The sequence below is a fragment of the Abrus precatorius genome, unplaced genomic scaffold, assembly GCF_003935025.1.
Source record: "Abrus precatorius isolate BTA unplaced genomic scaffold, Abrus_2018 Scaffold3, whole genome shotgun sequence".
NCBI classification, from domain to species: domain Eukaryota; kingdom Viridiplantae; phylum Streptophyta; class Magnoliopsida; order Fabales; family Fabaceae; genus Abrus; species Abrus precatorius.
In genome coordinates, this window is record NW_020874373.1 from 29,604,603 (window position 1) to 29,627,651 (window position 23,049).

Here is a 23,049-nt window from a genome sequence, read left to right on the forward strand (position 1 = left end):
CGAATATTAAAGCGATTCCATCAAATTACTCTGTAAAATTTTTATTAGAGTTCCATTTTTTTAAACCGTTTTTGAATTTACGATTCATAATATCCTTAATGGCGTAGTATAACCTCGATAATAAATCTGTTATTCTTTCCAAATAAAGTGCATTGGAGATCATTTACTAAGTTCTTCAGTCAACAGAGGTAAACATTTCATATAAATCATTTCATCTACCAATTAAACAAATTTGAGCCATTGATTTTCAATTGATGTAATTTATGAGTTCAAAAATTTGTGTATAGTTAACCTTTTCCATGGTTGGGTATTGATATAAAGAAAAATGCATGCACAGAGCATTTGGCTAAACAATCCACGTTATAAAATTATTAAGTGAAGAGGATGTATAGAAGATGAAGTTATAACTTGAGATTTTAATGATTTTATAATTTGTTGTATATTTATATATGTTTTGTTACATTTTTTATTTTGAAATTAATTATAATTATATCTTATCTTTTAAATTATATTTCTTTTAAAAAAAACTCAAATTTCACATTAAAATATTTAAAAACAAAATTGATAGATGATAGGAATAAGAGAGGAAAAGAGAGAGACGACCATATTTAATTTGTGTATTCTTTTTATAAATATAGGAACAATATTATACTTATAATAGTTTTATAATATTTTATATAATTATTTCTCATTATCTTTCTTTATGAAAATTATAATTATATTTTAGCTTTCATTAAATATTCAATTACAGCGTTACTCTTTCTGTATTTGTATCTATCATCAGTAGTGGAGGATGGTAGCAGTGGGGGAAGCTACACGAAATTTACTAAATTTATATATTGTGTTAATAATTTATTATCTTAAATTCAAGTAGTTAAAGTTCAAACATCAACGATAAAATTTGAACTATTAACAAAATGAACAAATATTTCTTTTTGCAGATAAATAGTTATTTGTATTAAAAATAAAAGTTAAAACTTTTAATACTTTTGCGTAGATGTAATTTTTATATTTTATTTTGTAATTACTTTTATACTAATAATGTCAAACTAATAAATTTTATGTCCATATATATATATATATAATAATTTATGTAAAACTTAAAATTTAATTATCTTGATGCTCAAAATAATGGGGCAATGTCCATCATGAGTCAAAATGGTTTTTCTTCAGACTTGATTTTACAGCTAGCTCCTACGTCTCCCTCTGGCATTTGATTTGTAGGTACATGAATGATAAAGTCTTAATGACTTTATTATATACAATTAAATTATTCTGAAATTGACTACACATGACAACATGTCTGCTGCCTGCGCTTTTTGGTTACTGACTCTTTCTCTTTGTAGCAATTGCCGCCCAAGTGTCAAGTACAATAGTAAATACGGACTAAGAAAAGTTATATTCACAATATATATATATACACACACATATGGATAAGGTAAATAAATTTATAAAAATATAATATCTTTCAAATGGCCAATTTTGGTTTAGGAAATCTTTCGACGCAGTTGTTATGTTGTCTCTAATATTTGGAGGTGAAGTTTTGTTTAAATCTCTGAAAAATTGCCAATGCTGTGGAAAGTAACCTTTTTACATGTATGTTTAGAGCTGAACACTTGCTAGAAAGGTACACGGGAAGGGAGGAGTTGTTTAAGAGAGAAGAAGTGTGGAGAAGACGGTTTCCGACAAAGAAGAAGACTTAAGAGAGAGAATAAACTAGAAAAAAATTTAAAAAATAGAAAAAATAAAAATTTGAATAAATGAAGTTTGATTTTTTATAAAAGTAATAAAAAATAATAATAATTCAACCGTTGATTCAAAGAAAAACATATTTGAAAATATTCAAAATTTAAATGTAAATCATTTTATTCATATTATAGTAATTTAGAAATATTTATTAGTAATGGTTAATTCTGTACTAAATATAATGTAAATATTAATAATATAAATTTATTTAAAATTTAAATGGTTATTGTTATCATAAGTGATGTTTATCAAATTAGATAGATTCTGAATTTTTATAGAAAAATAATATGATTATGTATATTTTGTAATTACTGTTTTTAAAATTTTTATTATTTATGTAAAGAAAATATTTAAAATTATTGTATATAACGTAAAGTATATATTATAATATAATAATGTTTTGAAAATAGTTAGGTTAATTTAGTAATATATTTTCGTTAATATTTTTATTATCATGGAATAAAATTTTATAAATGTGTATGTAATAGATGAATGAGTAGTATCATATTTTTGTAATATATTTTAACATCTTTTATAAATTTATAATTTAATATAAGCAGTGTATATATTAACATTTTTAATTTATTAATTTATTTGTCATTATTATTTGCATGGGATTTTTGTTTAAAAAATTATTAGCATTACTGTAAATTATTTAATTAGATAAATTTTGTATGGAAAATAATATAATATTCTATATTTTGTAATTAGTGTTTTTGAAAAATATTATTATTTATGTAAAAAAATATTTGAAATGTTTTCGGATGTATTGACCATAGGAAAAGCTTGAGGATCTGGCATTGATTATAGAAAGAAATATTAAGCTGTATAAAATAAAAAGTAGTATGACTAAGTAAGACGTAGAAAAAAAAAAAGCACTTTATTAATGAAAAAGGAAAATTTTAAGCAAGACTTGTATCGTGCAAACTTACGTTTGATGTGAGGTAAGAATTTTCGGAGTTCTAATCCTTGCCCAATGTTTGGATGAAAAGAAAGAAAATAGGGGATCAACAATTAAACTTTTGAATTTTGAATTAAAGAAAAAATAAGAAAAGAAAAATATATGGATTTTTATTTATTTTCTCCAATACGTCTTTATTTATTTTTTATGGGTAAGTTATGATACTTTGAATTAGTTTATTATTCCAGTTATTGTGAATTTTAAGCTTTCTTTAATACTTTCTAAGAAGTAAAAATCAAAATAAATCCAATCCAAACTACTTTGACTTTTGATTGGACTGGATATAAGAGAAACTATAAATAATTACAAAAATTTAAGTATAACAGATAGATTTTTTATTTTTATTTTAAACTATAAATCATCTATTCTTTTTATTTGTCATACAAATAATCTAATTAAAATTCTATAGCATTTTGAAAAATATGTTTTTAATTTTAGTGCTTCAATATATGTGATGTAATAATTTTAAATTACTCTCTCTCAATACAACCTTAATTTGCCTATGTTTAATTAGCTTGAGATGTATTCACCATTCAGATATGGTATGCAGAAATTGAACATTTTTATAAAAGGTGCCCTGAATCATTTTCTTAGTTGTCGTTACTAGTAGCCAATTGTTACCTTTCTTACAGAAGATTTGATATAATGACAAGTATTTATAAATTTATGATGCATTTTATTACCTTATTATAAAGTTAGGAAAGAAGTTTAGTTTTTTTTATATCATTCTTTTCTCTATCATTATTTTTTATGACTTTATCGTTAATTTTTTTAGTGTTGATTATAAGAGTCTATTACGTTTGGCTTCAGGTGTTTAAGTTCGAGTATCTTATCATGTTAACTTTGAAGAGCGAAATTGACTATCAAATTTTACCATAAATCTGTTCAAATTTTACTTTCAAGAATATAATTTTAATTTTGATGCAATTATTTATTTTAATAAATTTACAAAATGTCCTTGAATCTTTAGATGTTAAATTAATTGATATAATGAATTACTTGTCGAGGTTGAGTTTTCAGATGTTAAATTGATATTATGGACACCTCTACCTTCATCTATGAGTATTTTTCATACTCAATTTAATGTTTTTATTTAAAAAGACATTGAACATTAGTCTAAAGAAAAAAAGGACAAAAGTTTTAAAAAAGGTCATAAATATTTCATTAATACTGTGAAATCGAAAATAATTTTTTTAAAAAATATTATAATGACAATTATTTCTGAATGCAGCGAGTAATGCATTGAACTTTACTGATAATATAATTTAATGTACATATTATACACTTGTGTGAGAAAAGTTTAGGCAAAATTAGATGATTGATTTTTAACTTATTTTTAATTGTTTTTGTATTTTATTTTATTTGTCTAATTTTTCGAGTCCAATTTAAGTTAATTTGTCTATTTTTTTAGTTTTGTTTAACTTTATTAACAATAAAGTTAGTTGGCTTTATATTTAACATAATGTTATTTTATTAAGTCTTCTTACATTTAAATCTTTTGATGGACTTTCTCACGGCCCCCTTTTTCTATGCAAAAGAATTTTGATGTTGTGCAATATAGGTAAAAACATGAATATTTCTATCTTCGTATCCCAAACTCTAATCTTATAATATAAAATAAGTTATTAAAAATTGTTACATATATATAAAGTGGGAAGTAATATTTCTAAAAAAAGTGTGGATAAAATTCAAGGTTTTAAACTTGATGCAATTTAACTAAATATTTTTTATGTTACTGCTTCTTTGTAAGGTGCATATTGGAGTAATTATTTAACTTAAAGGACTTGTGTATTCTAATTTTATTTGGTAGGATATATCGTTATACTATCTTGTAAATTTGTATTGTTTAGAAAGACAATAAAGAAATATAGGCAAAATGTTTCAATGTTTTTTTGTTTGTTTGTGTTTTTTTAATAAATGCAGAGCAATTTTAATGAGCGTCTTTGATTAACTTTTAAGACTCAAACGTTCATATGTTTAACCCATTATTACATAACATTGTAATTCTTTTTATGTGTAAAAAGAAAAACATGAACAAATGACTAATTTGTTGGATTTTTAAATGGTCTAAGTCTAAGATAAAATAGAATTGAGTCAAACTAATATTATCAATAATGAGTTAAACAAAGTTAACAAAAATAATTAACTTGTTAAATATTTAAAATTTATTAAGGATACAAAATAAAACTAATAAAAACTAGAGGATCAACTAAAATAAAGGACATAATTAAATGACCAATCATTTAATTTTACCAATACTTTAAAACTATAACAAGTTATTGAACATAGAGATGCATATGATTTGATACATGTACATGTGTACTTAAACCAAGTTTAAATAATTTTTTTAATTTTAATTTTGTTAATTTTGACCTTTAAACTTAATTTTAAATATATAAACATGTAAGTTTTTATGAAAATATAATATTTATTAGAAAATATTAACCGTTTCCCTTAAAGAATCAAAATTAAGAAAAAAGGATATTGAAAGGGGTAACGCTAGGCTCTTCTTGTGATTTCTAATTAATATATTTCTAATGTGATTTATTATATTTTTTTTGTTAACAAAATCCATCTTTATTAAAATCTTATTTTTTAATATAATAAATATATTTTTAAAATACTACCTTTAGACACACAATAAAAAATTAATAGAGTATCTTTTTTATTAAAAGTAAGATTTAAAATTATTGATACATTGCATCTTATAATATTATATAATATTTAATAAATACTTTCTACATATAAATGTTTATTATATACATCAAAAGACTAAAGTTAACATTTTTTTTCAATATTTATAACTTGTATGAGGCGATATCATCGTAAAATAATGCAATACTAGGTGTGCATGTGTGGGCGACAAATCACACACTTAATTATAAAATATTAACGAGCTTCATCGTATAAAAAAATGTTAAAAATATACTTTTTAATATATTTTTAGTTATTATAAAAAGTTCATTATAAATTATAAATAAATGAGTGAAAAATATTAAATTTTTTCGAATGAGATTAATATAATTTTAAATTTTTAATATCTCTTAATTGATAATAAAAAATATATTCCTAGAATTTATCTTCACGTAAAAGTATCTGTTTTCTATACATATGTGGAGTTGCGGTACACCCAAAAAAGTAAGCTAACTTTTCTCTTGCCTTTTCCTTCATAACCATAAAGATTTGCAGCTTGCTTAAATAGCTGTGGTTGAGAGTGATAGTTAGCAGAAAGTGGGGGTAATGCAAGAGTAAAGGTTTATAAAAAAAAAAGTGAAGAATTAATTGAATCAATTTTATTTAAAGATGTTCGCTTGTTCTTCAAGAAAAATTAATTGAATCGTTAATTAAGCCATTTTTTATTGGTCCGTAGTGAGGCATTCTAGTCCTGTATTCTAAGTTTGTAACCTCTGTGTTCATGCTACCATCACCATTTTTCTAAGTTTACTTCTTCAATGTTTTCGTTATTTTACCCTTTTTCGTGTTCTGTGTGTCTCAAGACAAAACCAAAGAAATTAAATCTTAAAGGGTATCTTATCTGATTTCCATTATAGGTGTAAAGCTATGATATCCATTACAAAGTATGGAGCAATAATATATGAAATTGTTTGCTGGTTTTTAATTTGAATCATGTGGAAAGCACAAAGAGGCTTCGAGCTTACTTCAAGCAAAGTTCTTGGTTGTGAAAACGTCAACAACACAACCTACTGGCATACCGTTAAGCTGGGCCTGCACATTGTCATATCAAATCAAAATGGGAAACAATATACCTAAATACAGAAGGTGCTAGGTTTAAATCGCAAATACCAGGAAATTTTACGCAATATCTCAAATTAAGTCTAATTAAAAAATTAAACAGAACAATTTAGCTTTTTAATTGTACCCTTTGTTAAACAAATAATGATATTTTCGCATTAAATACAAGTTAATTTGCACACCTCTAAAACAAGAGAGTTAAAAAGGAAAGATCAAAAAAGATAAATATAAAAAATGACATGACAATAAAGAAAAAAAGAAGAAGAGATACGGAGTATAGGATATAAAAATTGAAGTGTGAAAAAGAAATAGAACTGTGACGTTAAAAAAAGAATAATCATATATTTGTTGTTTAATATTGAATTAGACTTTATTCATACAATGTTTTACATAATAAAATTAAACTATTAGTATATATATTACGACTCTATATTAACACTGTATATAATTAATACATTATATTAATGGACAGTTTTATTAGTATAATAAAATTGTTACATATATATATATATATTATTATAATATGTTAAATATTAATATGTTTAATTATATCATTAATATAAATATATAATATTTATACTGATAATTTTAGAAAGGTTATAACAATATAATGGTTAACATTTTTGTACATTAGTAAAATCTCATTTGTTTTCTAGCTAGTGTTGTCAACTAAATAAAAGGTAAAACCTTAAAAATATTGATTGCACGTCCAACTGAACTGTTACGGTGTGTATAGAAAAACTTCTTTAAAGATAATGTTGAAGTTTTACGTTCAATTTTTATATTGAAATTACAAATCAATGTTTAATCATCACAAAAGTGGGTAAATTTGATTCTCCTACAGAAGCATTTTTATTTTTATTTTTCTATCTCTTCACAGAAAACTTAAGATGGCGCCATTTTCATTGGGAATATATCAACAACAAAAACTTCGAAATGCATCATTCTCTACCAACTACTTTTACTGGACAAGTTGGCTAAGATATAATAAAAATCTTTCTCACCAACCGATTGCAATGAAGCTTCAAAAAGGAGGAAGAGATGGTGCATTGGAATCGAAACGAAAAGGCCAAAATGAAAATGGCAAAGACACACCAATTACTAGTGGTAGGGAGTTCTTGGGGAGTTAGAAACACCTTTCATTCTCTTGTAGCCATCTTAACCACTCTTCTAGTTGTCACCACCATTTATCTAAAACAGGATGGAGGACAATTATCTCAAAATTTAAATGTCTCTAATGACACGTTATCATCAAACAAATGTGACTTGTTCTCTGGTAAGTGGGTTTTTGATAACGAATCTTATCCATTATACAAAGAGCAGCAATGCACTTTCATGTCAGATCAGTTGGCTTGTGAGAAATTTGGAAGGAAGGACTTGAGTTACCAGAATTGGAGGTGGAAGCCCCACCACTGTGATCTTCCCAGGTCTCTCTTTTTCTTTCATCCTCATTTACTTGACATTGTTGAACAAGAATAGTTACTCTTTTTAATATGCTATTAATTATTATTTAAAATATAAAATTACAAGGAAAACTTGTAAGTTAAAAATGAGACTAATCAGGTTTGGCTATGTTTTTGAGCTTTGTGGAATGTGGTTCTTTCTATGTTAATAAGGTTCAATGCCACAGCATTGCTTGAAAGGCTAAGGAACAAGAGGCTTGTGTTTGTGGGGGATTCACTCAACAGAGGTCAATGGGTTTCAATGGTTTGCCTTGTTGACTCTCTACTGTCCCCAACTCTCAAATCCATGCATTCCACTGCCAATGGTTCACTAAATATTTTCAAGGCCAAAGTAAGTTTCACCCTCGTAATAGCATTGCTTATTTCTTTCTTTTTTGTTTATTTTGCCATATATAAAGTAAAAGTAGAAAAATAAGCGAAAAATTTAAAAGTATGAGTGTTAGACAAATTTAAATTGCACTCTATAACCATATTTGTCTTTGAAATATTAAGATTTTAGAAGTCTTTATAATAATTACATGACTGTAATTGTAGTCGCATTAATACATTTATTTTTAATTTTTTAATCGTATTCAAATTACAGTTTTGTTAATTTCAACTCTTAAAATTAATTTTCAGTGTACAAAATTAATTTTTTTTAAAAATATAATATTTAAATTTAAATTACTTAACATCATTTCTTAAAAGTTAAGATTAATATATTTTTTTAAAAAAAGTTGTGGACTGCAACTGTGATTTAAAACTTTGAAATTAAGGAAATGTTATTTATACCGAGTTAGTTAACGCATGAATCACATGACCACATTTGTTTTAAGGTTTATAACCCAAACCAATTCAAAATGAGTGAGAAGAAACGTTCCATCAAATTATAATAATTAAAAAGAAACCATTTGTGAGGTACCCTTGTTACACCTTAACGAGCAACAGTTTTTTTAAAATAATAAATGAGACAATCTTATAGTCACATGCAAGGATATGTATTTATATTGCTAATAGATGGTTAATTGACATATTTAATAAAGGAATACAATGCAACCATTGAGCACTACTGGTCCCCATTATTAGTAGAATCAAACTCAGATGATCCAGTAAATCATAGGGTACCAGAAAGAACTGTCAGAATCAAGGCCATTGAAAAGCATGCCAAGTACTGGACTGATGCAGACTATCTTGTTTTCAACACATACCTCTGGTGGAGAAGGCCTATAATGAATGCTTTGTAAGTGTTGTTAATCTAACAAACGTTTCCTTTCATCAACTTGCATGTCAACAGCTCCAATTTCCATTTTCCAATCACCACATGATATGCTTGTGATTAACTAGTTGTACTGTATTCATCGTACACTCATCCATCACACAGCCATTCATCTAACTCCACTTTACAATTTGATTTTGATTGTGACAATTTTGATTGAACATGTCAGGTGGGGATCATTTGGAGACCCAGATGGTGTGTACAAAGGAGTTGAAATGTTGAGAGTATATGAAATGGCTTTGAGGACTTGGTCCGATTGGTTGGAAGTTCACGTCAATCGTAGCAAGACCCATTTGTTTTTCGTTAGCATGTCACCCACTCATGAAAGGTATCCACACCGCAACCTATCATATTTGCTCATTGATACATACGGCAACCATATTATTAGGAAAATTGCATTCCCCACAATTAGATGCATCTGAGCTCTCTAAAAGGGATGATAATTTTAATCAAATATCAATTGATAACAAGCAATGCTACTAAAAAGATTATTTTTCATTTTAATCTTTATAAAAAAATATATAATTTAGTCCTTATGTAAAAAAAATTAATATAAATTGATCTTTAGCGTTTGTCAAAATAATAACAATATTAATTAGATATGATTTTTACATATAACATATTTTTTTTTTTTATATTTTGGACATTCCAACATAAAAGATTTTATATTTTATTTTACGCAAAAAGTTTTACATTTTTATTTTTATACATAATATGTTATTTTTTGTTTTGATCAATACATAAATAAGAAAAATATCTAATATTGTTATAACTTCAATTAAGAGGAAGAACTAATTTGTAAATGATTTTTTATGTAGAAATCAAATTATAGAGTGTATTTATGTAGAGACCAAAGTAAAAATAATATTTAATATAGAGATTAATTTTTAATTTAATCTAATTTATATATATATATATATATATATATTGGATAGGTTTTGGGTTTTAGGTTAGAACTTAGAACCTTTTTCTTAACCCTTAAACAAGTTTAATATGTGAGCCGCTTATTGAAAATAAGTCAGAACAAATGGAGTTGGGGCCAATTTATTCCAAATTTTAGATAGAATTTGGTTTAACATTCTTTATTGATTCAAACACTAACCAGTTATATTCAAGTTAAAATCAAATTTCATATTTTTCTATGTTGTTGAATGGATTCTACGGAAAGTATAACTGCCTTGCTTTTTGGATCAATATAATTGATTTTAGGTAGTTTTCTTCTTTTTGTTAGAAACTTTTTGAAGATTTTTTTTAATAATTGTTCTATCTTGCAAAAGATTCAAAAGAACACATCAGAGTCATATGGAGAAAACGCTTGTCACTAGTGTTCTACTGCTCTCTTAAACTACTCAACAAACTCAATTTTAAAGTTAATTACTAATTACACAGTTGAGTATAAAGTTTGTAAGCAAGAACACTATGCACACAAATTTGCTAATTGGTTTGTTAAGGGTTCTTGTACTTTTGGCAACAGATGTAGATTTACCATATAATTACTACTTTCGGATATATTATTTAGCCATTACTTTGGTTTTTGTAATTGAAAATCTGGGAACTCGGATTCAATGACCAGTCATCCCCAAGCATTATGACCTTTCCAATGTGTTAGTAGTATACTTTCTTATACAAAAGCACATTTAACTAGAATGTTATAATTAATTATTTGATTACGCTGATAAAGACCATTGTACTCATCACAATAACTATAATTTAAAATCGAGCATTGATTGTCGTTTACTTTTATTCGGTTATTCACTATAACTATTAATTTATAAGACTCTTTTGATCATTCATATTAATTAACGATTTTAGTTAATAATATTGGATTTGTTAACAATTTCTATTATTTTCTTAGCAATACTTTTAAAATTGTTGAGAATTCATTCTCTTATTAATTTCTTTCCCCTGATTAATTATTTTGTTTTGCTAACAAGTGTTTTAAGAGTATTGGGTTAAAAATCAATAAATTTTTTTATTAAAAATTACAATAATAATACATTAATATATTTTATATTTATTGCTTTAACTAATGCACTTGAGGCATTGATTAATATTTGTCTCATCTCCATTTAAGTAATAACTTTTCACTAATCTTGTCTTATCCTAGTTGTAATTAAAGAGAAAATCTAAGAAATTAATGTATTACATTAATTATTTATTGACTATAAAATTGATAAATAATTAAAGATATTTTTGTTAAAAAGATTAATACAATAAATAATCTTAAAAAATTCTTATAACATGGGTCAAAATGAACCTTCTAAAATATTTCTATTAAAAGAATTTGTATTATATTTTATCTTTAAAAATAAAAAACTATTTTTAAAAAGAAAAACAAAGATACTATTATTTTTTTTCTTATTTTTCAATTATATCTTTACTTTTTGTGAGCAGTATACAAATAAATATCTTTAAGGCTGTTTATAACAAATATTTTAATGTAAATTTAGTATTTTTTTAAAATAAGTGTAGTCTGATTAACTGAAGTTAATTTGAGTGGTAAACGACTCAATATTACTTAAGCAAAACTTTGAATTTAAATTGTTATGTATATAAAAAATTTCTAATGATAGATTTATTCATCACATCTAAATGTACTTAATAAAATCTAGACTAGATTGAATGGAAACAAAAAAAAAAAAAGTATGATTAAGGTTATAATTAGAAATGTGCAGAGTGTTTTGTATCTAACCATTTATCTAAATTTTAGAGAACTATAATTTTTTCGTTCATTTGTAATCCTATAAAATTGATTTTAACAAAAAAAAAAAAGCATTTATATTTAAATGTTATTTTTTAAAATTCAAGTTCTAATTCTATTAAAATAAAATTATCTTGTTTCTAATTTTAAAATGAGTACATTTTAGAAGAGACAATTATATTTTGAAATTTCTGGCAGAATGTTTTTTGTTCTGTCTTGCAATACTCAAAACAAACTCAATTTCAGAACTATTACATCTATCTGTGGAAAGATTTGTAAGCAGAATCATTAACACTAATATGTTAGGAAGAGAAAAACTACCTATTTTTGACAACCCATATTGAAGACTTCCCATCTTATATACTGCTTTTAAGCTATATTGTAGAAATTTCTCAGAATCCAATTCAATAAAGGACTGTCATCCCATCCCAAACACGATAATCCTTCAGCCGTGTGTAATTAATTTTGACATTGAACACACATGGAACTAAAAAGTGATGTTTGATTATGCTGCTATAGTAACTTGTAATTAATAAGTCTAATAATTTAAAAAACAAAACTTACATGCTATTTGTAAGTTAAAATTACAATTTTATTTTAATAAAATGTTTGCATTTAATGTTATCGCAAATATCGAAGTAAAACTCTAAATTTTGTCCTAATTTAAAATCAAATCTCGATTCTTCAAGAGGTGTTCAGGAATATTGAAATGTATACTGCATACTATTGTGAATATACTACAGATAGACCCAAAAAACGAAATTACATATCAGTGCATATCATAGCTCCATAATTATAGTAGATTCATTGAACAATATAGATTTGTAACACAATAAAAAATTGCAGGGCTGAGGAATGGGGAGCAGCTAAGGGTGACAATTGTTACAAAGAAACAGAAATGATTGATGAAGAAGGGTATTGGGGGAAAGGATCTGATCCTAAAATGATGCGTGTGGTGGAGAAGGTGATTGATGATTTGAAAGAAAGAGGTTTGAATGTTGAAATGCTTAACATCACACAGCTCTCAGAATATAGAAAAGAAGGCCACCCATCTATCTACAGGAAGCAATGGGAACCTCTAACGCAAGAACAGATATCGAATCCAAATAGTTATGCAGATTGCATACATTGGTGCCTCCCTGGAGTGCCTGATGTATGGAATGAACTCCTTTATGCTTATATTTTTCAACAATGACAAACATTTGAAACGACAAGCTTGGAAATTGTATTTTGGGTAAAAGCCACACATTTATTCTATATTCTCAGGTTATTTAATAATTTTAAATCCACCCATGTTGTAAAGCACACACTTTCCTTTTTCCTTCAACATGTCTAAGCAACACTACTAATAGCCAAAAATATTCCTACACTTAGACCTGGTTGGTTTCAGTGTATAAATAGCAAGGGGAAGATGAAAACATAGATTATTTACCGAAAAAAAAAAAATTATCTCAAGTTCCTACTCATCATAGTGACATGGTTTGGAATTTTAAGCGGCATAACTTGCAATTCATAAGCCAAAAGAACTCAACCATCTCAATCAAGTTAAGATTCATGCATGCTTCAGTCAAAAGAAAATGGATTGGAGCAAAATGAACTACCATGGTATCTATTAAGGTATCCCACACATAAATATCGTCAGAATACTATTTATAGACTCCGACAATCTTTTGTTTACAAGCAAGCTTTTAGGAATGAATAAATTGGCTGTATGTCATCTCCGTAAAATAACAAAAGTTTGTCTTGAAATGCACATAAATTACTGAAAATTAAATGAATAAAAAGTACTATTGTAAAATATATCTGAGAACCAAAATACAGGTCCTTGTGATTGACTCATATGATATCAAGAAGCAAAATTGTTCTCCTAGTGCAATTAACTAGATTGAAAGGTTTTTCTTAATATTCAAAGGCAAAATCAAACTTAAAGAGTAAAGTACCAGATAATATGATATTGTCATAAAAATTTGAAAGAGGAACAAGTTGAATCTTGTTTCTCTAGCCAGTATGTTCTTTATGAGCTTATAGACATGAAAGATAGCATGAGTGTACAGAGAAACCAGGCATTCAGGGCACTTGTATTTTGATGTAGTTAGATTTGCTTTCTTCACATATTGTTGTCCCTTTGGAGGTGTACTAAGAAGCATTACAAAACTTGTTAGATTATTTTAATAATTTAATTATATTGGCCTATGTAACTTATAGTATGACTTTAATTAATGATTTAATATGATTGTGGTTAAATATAAAATATAGAGTCATTGAGAATATAATTGTAAATACAATTATAAGAAAACTCTCTTATTCTCCTTTAGATAAAAATAAGAGAACGGTTACCAAATAGAAGTTATGATATTCTTTATTACTAAGACTATCATTTTTACAGTTTCACGATAATCGTAAGAAAGAAACTTTCTTTCAACCATCAGAGAGGAGCTATAAGAGGAAGGAAGAGTTGAAAAAAATACCAAGAGCTCAACAACATCAAAGAGAGAGGTAACATCAAGGAACAATGGATTCATGTTAGTACTTTCTAAGTTCTTAATTGTGTGAGAACCATATATGTATTGTTGTGAGAACTACGTAATTCAAGATTAATGAAAATAGTAATTTCATAATAGTTATATCAAAGATAGAAATTACATAATAGACTACAATCTAACAGTTGGTATCAAGACTTTGGTCATGAATTCCATGATTCTCTATAAAAGATTAGTTTTTTGTTAAAGTTTTTTCCCGAATTACATGAACCCTAGGTATGTTATATGATGGATTGTCATTATTTTGATGTTGAATGATTGTTTAGGATTCAATAATTAAAAACCTTAAGGTTTTGGAAGTTCGAAACGTTAGGCTTGAATCTATAATTTAAGCAGGGCCATGCATCAGGGAGCAGGGCCATGCATCAGGGAGCAGGGCCACGCATAAGGAACAAGCACGGTCATGCATTAAGAAGCAAGGCCAAGCATAAGAAGTAAGCATGACCATGCTTCAATGAAGGACGATGATGCATCAAGTAAAAGCACAGCCGTGCATAGTGACTTCACGACAACATAAAAGGAAAAATTTATAAAATTTATAGATAATTTTAGAATTAAATCTAAGTATATTTTACTCACTAAAGTGATTAAAATTCTCATGTTAATTAATTCTAAATTATATTATCATAATGAGAACTTCATAATTTAATGCTTAATTGTACTTGGTAGCTTGGGTTAGTCACGAAAGTGGTCTGACTTTAAAAGTTTGTTTAAGCATTTAATTGTGTGTTGTAAATGTTTCAAAATTATTTGATGTTATACGATAACATAAAGTGTGAACAATTTAGCTCATTAATTATAATGCTAGGAGATCACCGATAGGTGGATCATTGCATATGATTAATGACATTAAGAAGACATGTAGACACTTTATATTATGTTTGTATATCCAAAGATGACTTGCATATTGTTTTGAGTAACTGATTGTCTATTAAAGTTGTTTATTTAGCATCATTATAGATAAATTATGTATTTAGGCATTACTCAAAGGTAAACTTAGATCCATAATTGATGATGGTTGATTGTTTGAATCCATTAAGTTTACTTAAAGCATAAATGTTTAAGCATGTGTCAAATATTTTAGTCCCTATGAGTATGAATGGCATGAGCAATGGCGTAGTTAAGTTTAATGGACTCAACTATGACGACTGGGTTTTATTCCAACTAAGTGTTATAGAGTTGGACCTAACAATTATTATGGAACAGGTGCCTGTAGCCATCACAAAGACAAATATTAAAAAGGAAAAGACTCTTCATGAAGCTTGGAAAAGGTCTAACAGGCTAAACTTGAGCTTGCTAAAAATGATTATGGTTGAAAATGTGAAGTTATCAATGCCAAAGACTGAAAATGCTAGGAAATTTATGGTAAAGGTAAAAGAGTTTGCACAATCGAACATCACTGACAAGTCCATTTTAGGTATTCTGTTGATTGAGCTAACTACTAAAGATAAATGGAGCATATAGGGAATCAAGGTCATGCTAATTTAAGAGGAAAAGAGGCTAAAGAAGGTGAAAGAATACTCCATCTATCTCACATTTTATGAAGGAACTAGTAGCAGCAAGGTTAAGCTAGATAACAAGGACAAAAAAGATAAGGCCTTAGTAAAGGTTCATGAAGGCTGAATTCAGAAGAGCAAGAAATACTCCTTCTGTAAGAAGATTAGCCACTTCAAGAAAAATTGTCTGAAGAGAAAGGTTTACTTCAAAAAGAAAGATATATATTATGTTTTGGTATACTTTAAATCAAATCTTATTGAGGTACCTAAAAACACTTGGTAGTTAGATCTGATGCAACTACTCATGTGTCACATATAATGCAATGATTTCTTTTGATTCAGCCTATAAGCATAGGGCCGTTCTTGACCTTTTTGGGACTCTAGGCGAAATAGGAAATTAGGGCCTTTTAAAACAATTATAAAATGTAATAAACAAAATAAAAACATATATTAATAATTTTATTAAAATAATACGTTTTTTTAAGTGGCTATAATTTTTTCTAATAAAATTATAAAAAAAATATTTTTTCATTCAAACAACTCTATATTATAATTAATTACAAAAACACAAAAAAATATAAAAAATAAGTTCTCTGAGCATTCTGAGATGCAAAATCATTAATGATAATATTAACATTAATGTTTTCTAAAAATTCTTTATCAATTGATAAAATTGTGAGATCATTCAACGGTTTTTGTAACATTGATGACTTTAGGTAGGTTTTGATTAACTTTAACTCTAAAAAACTTCTTTCAATTGATGATATAGTCATCGGGACCGTAGAAAAAATTCTATAAGTAATTAAAACATTTAGATAACAATCTGTAGATTTTACAAACTTAATAACTGTTTAATTTTTGGAGAAAACTAAAATTCTCCATGAGCTTTAATGTTAAGAATAGTAAAATTTTAGAATTAAATGAAGTTTTGAGTTTACAAAAGTTAATGAGTCGATTACGTTTATAGCAAGTGAGGTGCAAGGAATTAAAAGGTCTTTTTTATTTTTTTCAACTGCAAACTGTAAGAGCTAAAATTTTTTTCAAGTGAAAGTAGGACACGATTTTTACTTTGGGCCCTCTTTTAAGCTTGGGCCTTAAGCGATCGCACATCTAAACTACCCTCAGAACCGAGCCTATATAAGTAGAACTGAAAAGTTTTTGTACATGGAGAATAAAATGAAGGCACGAATAGAAGGAATAAAAACTTATAGATTGATCTTGCATATTAGTGTCTCAACCGAGGTTACGACGGGATGACGACCGTATAAAGAAAAGGAAGAATTATAGAAAAAGGGTTGGAATTAGTTTTTCTTTTTTAAAAAAAACTAATGACAAAGAGTTACTACCAAAGTTTATTAAAGAAAACATTGAAAAAACTTAAAAAAAAAAAAAACTCTGAAACTAGAATTGAACTTGAGAGTCATTTATGTGTAAAGAATGTATTAGTACCTTATGAAATCCGTTGATTAAAACAATTACCTTCTAATTAATTGTGTAAAAATTATTTTTTTAAAACATTTATTTCACTCTAAAAGAAAATAATGAATATTTTTTACTATTTTTAAATTTATTTTTATTATTATTTTTTTAGATTTATTTCTAATTTTTACATTTTTTGAAAATTTTAATTTTAATTTTTTAAAATAAAGAAACACAATAATAAAAAAATTATTTGAATTAAAAGAATGGCTTATTTATGAAAATATTATTCTTTTTTCATTTTTATATTATAGGAATATATTATAAAAAAAGAACTTATCTTAACACTTTAATTTTTTATATTTTATGAAATAAAATAAAATTTTCATTTTTATATTTTTTTATAAATAAAATAAGGTTGAAATTACTCTTAGTTTAAAATAATTTTACAAATATTTTGAACTTGAAAAAAAAAAAAAGACTTGACAGGTCAGGTTCCCGCTCCTATGTATCTTTCGTGTGTAGTGGAGGAATTAAAGCTGTCTCGTAGTTCTTTTTTGAAATTAGGTTTTGGATAAGTTTTAAAAAATTATTTTGAAAATTTAATTTTTATTTTGTTATTATATTGTTTTAGTAAATCCACTCTTGCACGGGTTTCAATTTAGCATAGGCTACTCAATAAACCCTTACAATCCAAACAATGTTGAAGATGGATCCACCACTCTATCAAAATTGTTTGCCTATTGCCGTATTGCGTGGATTTAAAAATTATTAAACTTTCCTTATTTTAGAAATAAATCTATCTTTTTTTTTTTAGAAAACATAAAAACATGTATATATTTTGATTAAAAAAATGAACAAAAGAAATAATTTTAGCATTAAGAAAGGTTAAGTTTTTCATATTTGCAAAAAGATATTTTTAAGATTAGAAAAGGTTAGGATTTTTTAGGATTTGCAAAGAGGACTTTTAAGGTCAAAAGAACATTATGGTTTTTAGGTTTACGAACAAAAGAAAGAGGGTTTATCATTGAAAAAGGTTTTTGGAGAAAAAAATAGATTATTTAGGGTTTTGCAAAAGGGATGATTTTTTAGTAGAAAAAAATTAGGCTTTTAGGTTTTTTTTTTTAACAAAATGAATAGATTTTTCATGTTAAAAAAAATTAAGATTTGCAAAAAGGAAACTTTTATAGTTAAAAAGAAAATTATAAATTTTGTAAGTTTATGAGAAAAGGAAATGTTTTTAGGTTAGATAAACTAAGGTTTGCAAGAAGGAAAAATTTTAATACAAACAAAAGAGAAAACACATAGAGAAAACATGAGTAAAAGTAAAAAGGAACAAAAAAAAATAATAATTCTTACTGAAAGATAAAGAGAAGTTGATTCTATTTTTGTTGACTCCTTTGTGATAACTCAAAGTTTTTTAGTGAACTTTTCCTTCAACCATCTATATTTGTTTTTTCTAATTGATATCTAAGACTGTGTTTTAGCTCTCAGTTGATTTCTTTTTAGCTCTCTTATCTTTCTTTTCATTTTTCAAGCACTCTCTTAAATTCTCTCTCTTTTTCTCCTTGTGCTCCCAAAGAGGGCAGTTCTCTTTTTCATTTCACCATACTCTCAAAGTGTCTCCATAAAAAATAAAAGGTCTTCCTCTCTGAAGACCTAAGCTTCCTATTTATAAGCATATTCTAAAACTCCATATGCCAATTATTTATTTATTTATTTATTTTAATAAAAACTTCCTTATTTTTTGATGACCAGTGATCAGTTTTTTCTTCTTTCTTATCCATTCTCATAAAAATCTACATACTACTTTTACCATTTATAAATTTGATTTTAAATTTAAAAATTGAAAATATAAAATTAAAAAATTTTAATTTTTTTTCTATTTTATTAACCTCCAACAAAATTGAATTATTATAATTAATTTTTAATTTTGAATTTATTTTTGAAAAGGACTCGGATAAAATTAGGTATTCACAATTAGTTGTTGCATAGATCTAGAAAAATGTTTTTATATTCTTGAATGTGCTAAAAATTTAGTTTTTATTGCAAAGTTAGACGAATTTGATTTTAATTTTAAGATTGGAAACAATGTTTTTTCTTTATATAAATATTCGTACTATTTTGGTTCTGGTACATTAATTGATGGTTTATATCGTTTTAATCCTAATATTAAATTTGCTGAATCTTTGTTTCACGTTGAGAACATTGTTAGTAGTAATTTGAATGTGCGTAATGAATGTTCTGCTTTCTTGTGGCGTCAAAGGTTAGGTCACATACCCAAAGAAAGAATGATGAGTTTAATGGAAAATGAAATTTTATCTCAATTGAATTTTGTTAACTAGGATGTATATATAAATTATATTAAAGAAAAACAAACCAAACACACATCAAATAATCTAGTCACAAGAAACAGTCAACTTTTAGAGTTAATACACAATAATATATGTAGTCCGTTTGACATCCCGTCTTGGGATAATGAAAGCTATTTCATTACCTTTATTGATGGCTACTCATGTTATTGCTATTTGTATGTGTTGCATGAAAAGTCTTAATCAGTGGATGTCTTAAAGATGTTCATTGATGAGGTGAAAAGACAACTAGATAAAAAGATAAAGGTTGTGAGGTCAGATATGAGTGATGAATATTATGAAAAATCTAATGAAAGTGGACAATGTCCAGGTCCATTTGCGAAACTTCTAGAGAGTTGAGGTATATGTAGACAACATACTATGTCAAGTATACCACAACAAAATGGTGTGGCTGAAAGGCAGAACTATACTATCATGAAAATGGTTAGGAGTATGTTGAGTTATAGTTTTGTACCTATGTCTTTGTAGATGTACGCATTAAAGATCGCTATGTATATGCCTAACAGAGTTCCTAGTAAGACAGTTTCAAAGACTCCTTATGAACTGTGGATAGGAAAGAAACCCAGTTTAAGACATCTTTATGTCTGGGGTTGTCCAGCAAAAATAAGAGTGTATAATCCACATAAAAAGAAGTTTGATGTTAGAACTATTAGTGGTTATTTCATTGGTTATCTTGAGAAATTAAAAAGGTACAACTTCTACTGTCCTAACCATAATATGAGAATAATTAAGTCTGAAAATGCAAAGTTCATTGAAAATGGTCAGTGGGAGTGATGAAACACGAAATGTGAAAATTAAAGAGACACATACGGAAACTCCTGTAGTTGGTGTCTCTTTTCAAGTTGTTGTCTCTCTTATTGTATCATAGTCACACAACATAAGGAAACAACAAGTTAATGTTCCAAACCTACAAGAATAGCATATAGAGGATGAACCAGCTAACAATGCACAAGTCACGAACGAGCTAAAGGAAAGTGAACCACAAGAGATAACATTAAGGAGGTCTGCAAGGTAGAAAAAACCTACTATTTCAAATGATTATGTAGTTTACTCACTTAAGTATGAATATGACTTGAGTATTGATGAAGATCCAGTCTCATTTAAGCAAGCCATGGAACGCAACAATTCTTATGGCTTTGGTGACTCATTATGACTTAGTGCTTCACTAAATGGATGTAAAGACCGCTTCTCTGAATGATGACTTAGAAGAGAAAGTTTATATGAATCAGTCAGATGGCTTCTTGACCACAAATAAAGAAACTTTGGTGTGTAAGTTAAAGAAATCAATATATGAGTTGAAACAGACTTTCAGACAATGATATCTTATGTTCAATGATACGATCACATCATATGGCTTTGTATAGAACACGATTGATCAGTGTATCTACATGAAGGTCAGTGGGAGCAAGTTCATCATTTTAGTCTAATATGTTGATGACATTCTTCTTGCTACTAATGATGTTGAGTTGTTACATAATGTAAAGGAATTTCTTTCTAAGAACTTTGAGATGAAAGATATGAGTGAGACCTCCTATATGATTGGAATAGAAATATTTCGTCATAGATCACAAAAATTACTAAGATTGTCTCAGAAAGGTTATATTAACAAAGTCTTAGAGAGATTTAGTCCAACATGTTTATGACATTCTTCTTGTTACTAATGATGTTGAGTTATTGCATAATGTAGATGAATTTCTTTTTAAGAACTTTGAAATAAAAGATATGGGTGAGACCTCCTATATGATTGAAATATAAATATTTCGTAATAGATCACAAGGACTACTGTGATTGTCTCAGAAAGATTATATTAACAAAGTTTTAAAGAAATTCAAAATAAAAAAGTGCTCATCAGGGGTGGTTCCAATTTAAAAAGGAGGCAAGTTTAGTAAAATACAATGTTCTAAAAGTGAGTTGAAATGGAAAGTAACGGAATATATTGCCTATGCATGGTCGAGAGTTTAATGTATATTTAGCTTGATATCAGTTTTGTTGTTGGAATATTGAGCCAATATCAAAATAATCTTAGAATAGACCACTGAAAAGTTGTAAAGAAAGTCTTTAAGTATTTACAAGTAACCAAAAATTATATACTTAATTATAAGAGATCTAGTAACCTGAAAGTGATTGACTACTCGTATTCAGATTATGATGAATGTATAGAGTAAAAGAAATTAATCTTTGACTACGTATTCTTATTTGGTGAAGGTACAATTTTATAAAAGAGCGAAAATAGTCCTTTAGAAATGCCGAGCATGATGTGATTTTCAAGTAAGAAGGACAACAACACTGCACAAGCAACCAATATATGATTACATGACAAATCTACAATGGATAATAGCGTGATTTTAAGAATTTTCGATGCCATCCAAACATATGTTAAGTTTAATGTGGTTTTATGAACTTTTCAACCGCACCCTAAGATGCATAGAAGATTTCAATTTCGTCTTGTTGGTTCGACCATGATACATCCTCGCCCATTTAAAATTGAAAAAAATAATTAAAATTTGACCAGTCATTTAAACGGGTGAAGGTACTAAACCAAAAATAATTAAATGTATATATTATTTATTTTAATATATTATTTAATAATAAATATTATACTAATAAAGTAATAGATTAACATACAATTAAACTAACATCTAGTCAAATAAGTAAGTGAATTCACAACCCATCGCAAGTTCACAACAAATTCCCAGCAAACCCTACGGTATGTAGCATCCCCAAAATTGTCCTTCATGTTGCCAAAAATACATAATAAAAATTATTGTTAAAATTCTCACAGAAAATTATTTTATTTTTTAATGTCTTCATCTCAATTTATTATTCAAACATTTAATACATCATTTTGCTCTCTTTTGTTAATAAAGGTATAATTGGTAAAATATTAATAATTGTTATCTTAAATTTTCATTTTAAAGTGACAAATAAATAAAAGGTAAAATTAGTGATTTGGCACTTAAACATTTTCTTTTCACGTTATTCTTTTCACTATAATACCGTTAAATCTAGTCGAAATCTTGCCAAAAAATTTATTTTTAATGATTGTTGGAATTAATTGAAAGGTTGCTTTAAATACTATATTATGACCAATATATAAAAAAATTAGGTTATTTTATGTATTAAATTGATCTTAAAGCATAAAATTAGTTATCATTTTCATTAAATTCTAATTATGAGTGCCTCTCTTTTTTTTCAATGATTATTGAAATTGATTGAGAAGCACACTTAGTTTTAACCACCATATGAGATTTTTGTAAAATTTTATTGACTAAAATTAGATATTAAATCAAGTTATTCTTTCACACCCTTCAATCATGAGCTATTTTTGAGTCAAGTAAAAGAT

At 26.7% G+C, this 23,049-nt stretch overlaps 1 protein-coding gene across 1 annotated transcript; it reads left to right on the forward strand.

Annotated features, from left to right (window-relative positions):
- Positions 1 to 7,534: 7,534 nt before the first annotated feature.
- LOC113863505 (protein trichome birefringence-like 34) lies at positions 7,535 to 13,074 on the forward strand. The gene is made up of 5 exons (XM_027497106.1): positions 7,535 to 7,887; positions 8,077 to 8,254; positions 8,946 to 9,142; positions 9,348 to 9,506; positions 12,726 to 13,074. Exons 1-5 carry the CDS (start codon positions 7,535 to 7,537, stop codon positions 13,072 to 13,074), a joined length of 1,236 nt encoding a protein of 411 aa, XP_027352907.1.
- The last annotated feature ends 9,975 nt before the right edge of the window (positions 13,075 to 23,049 follow it).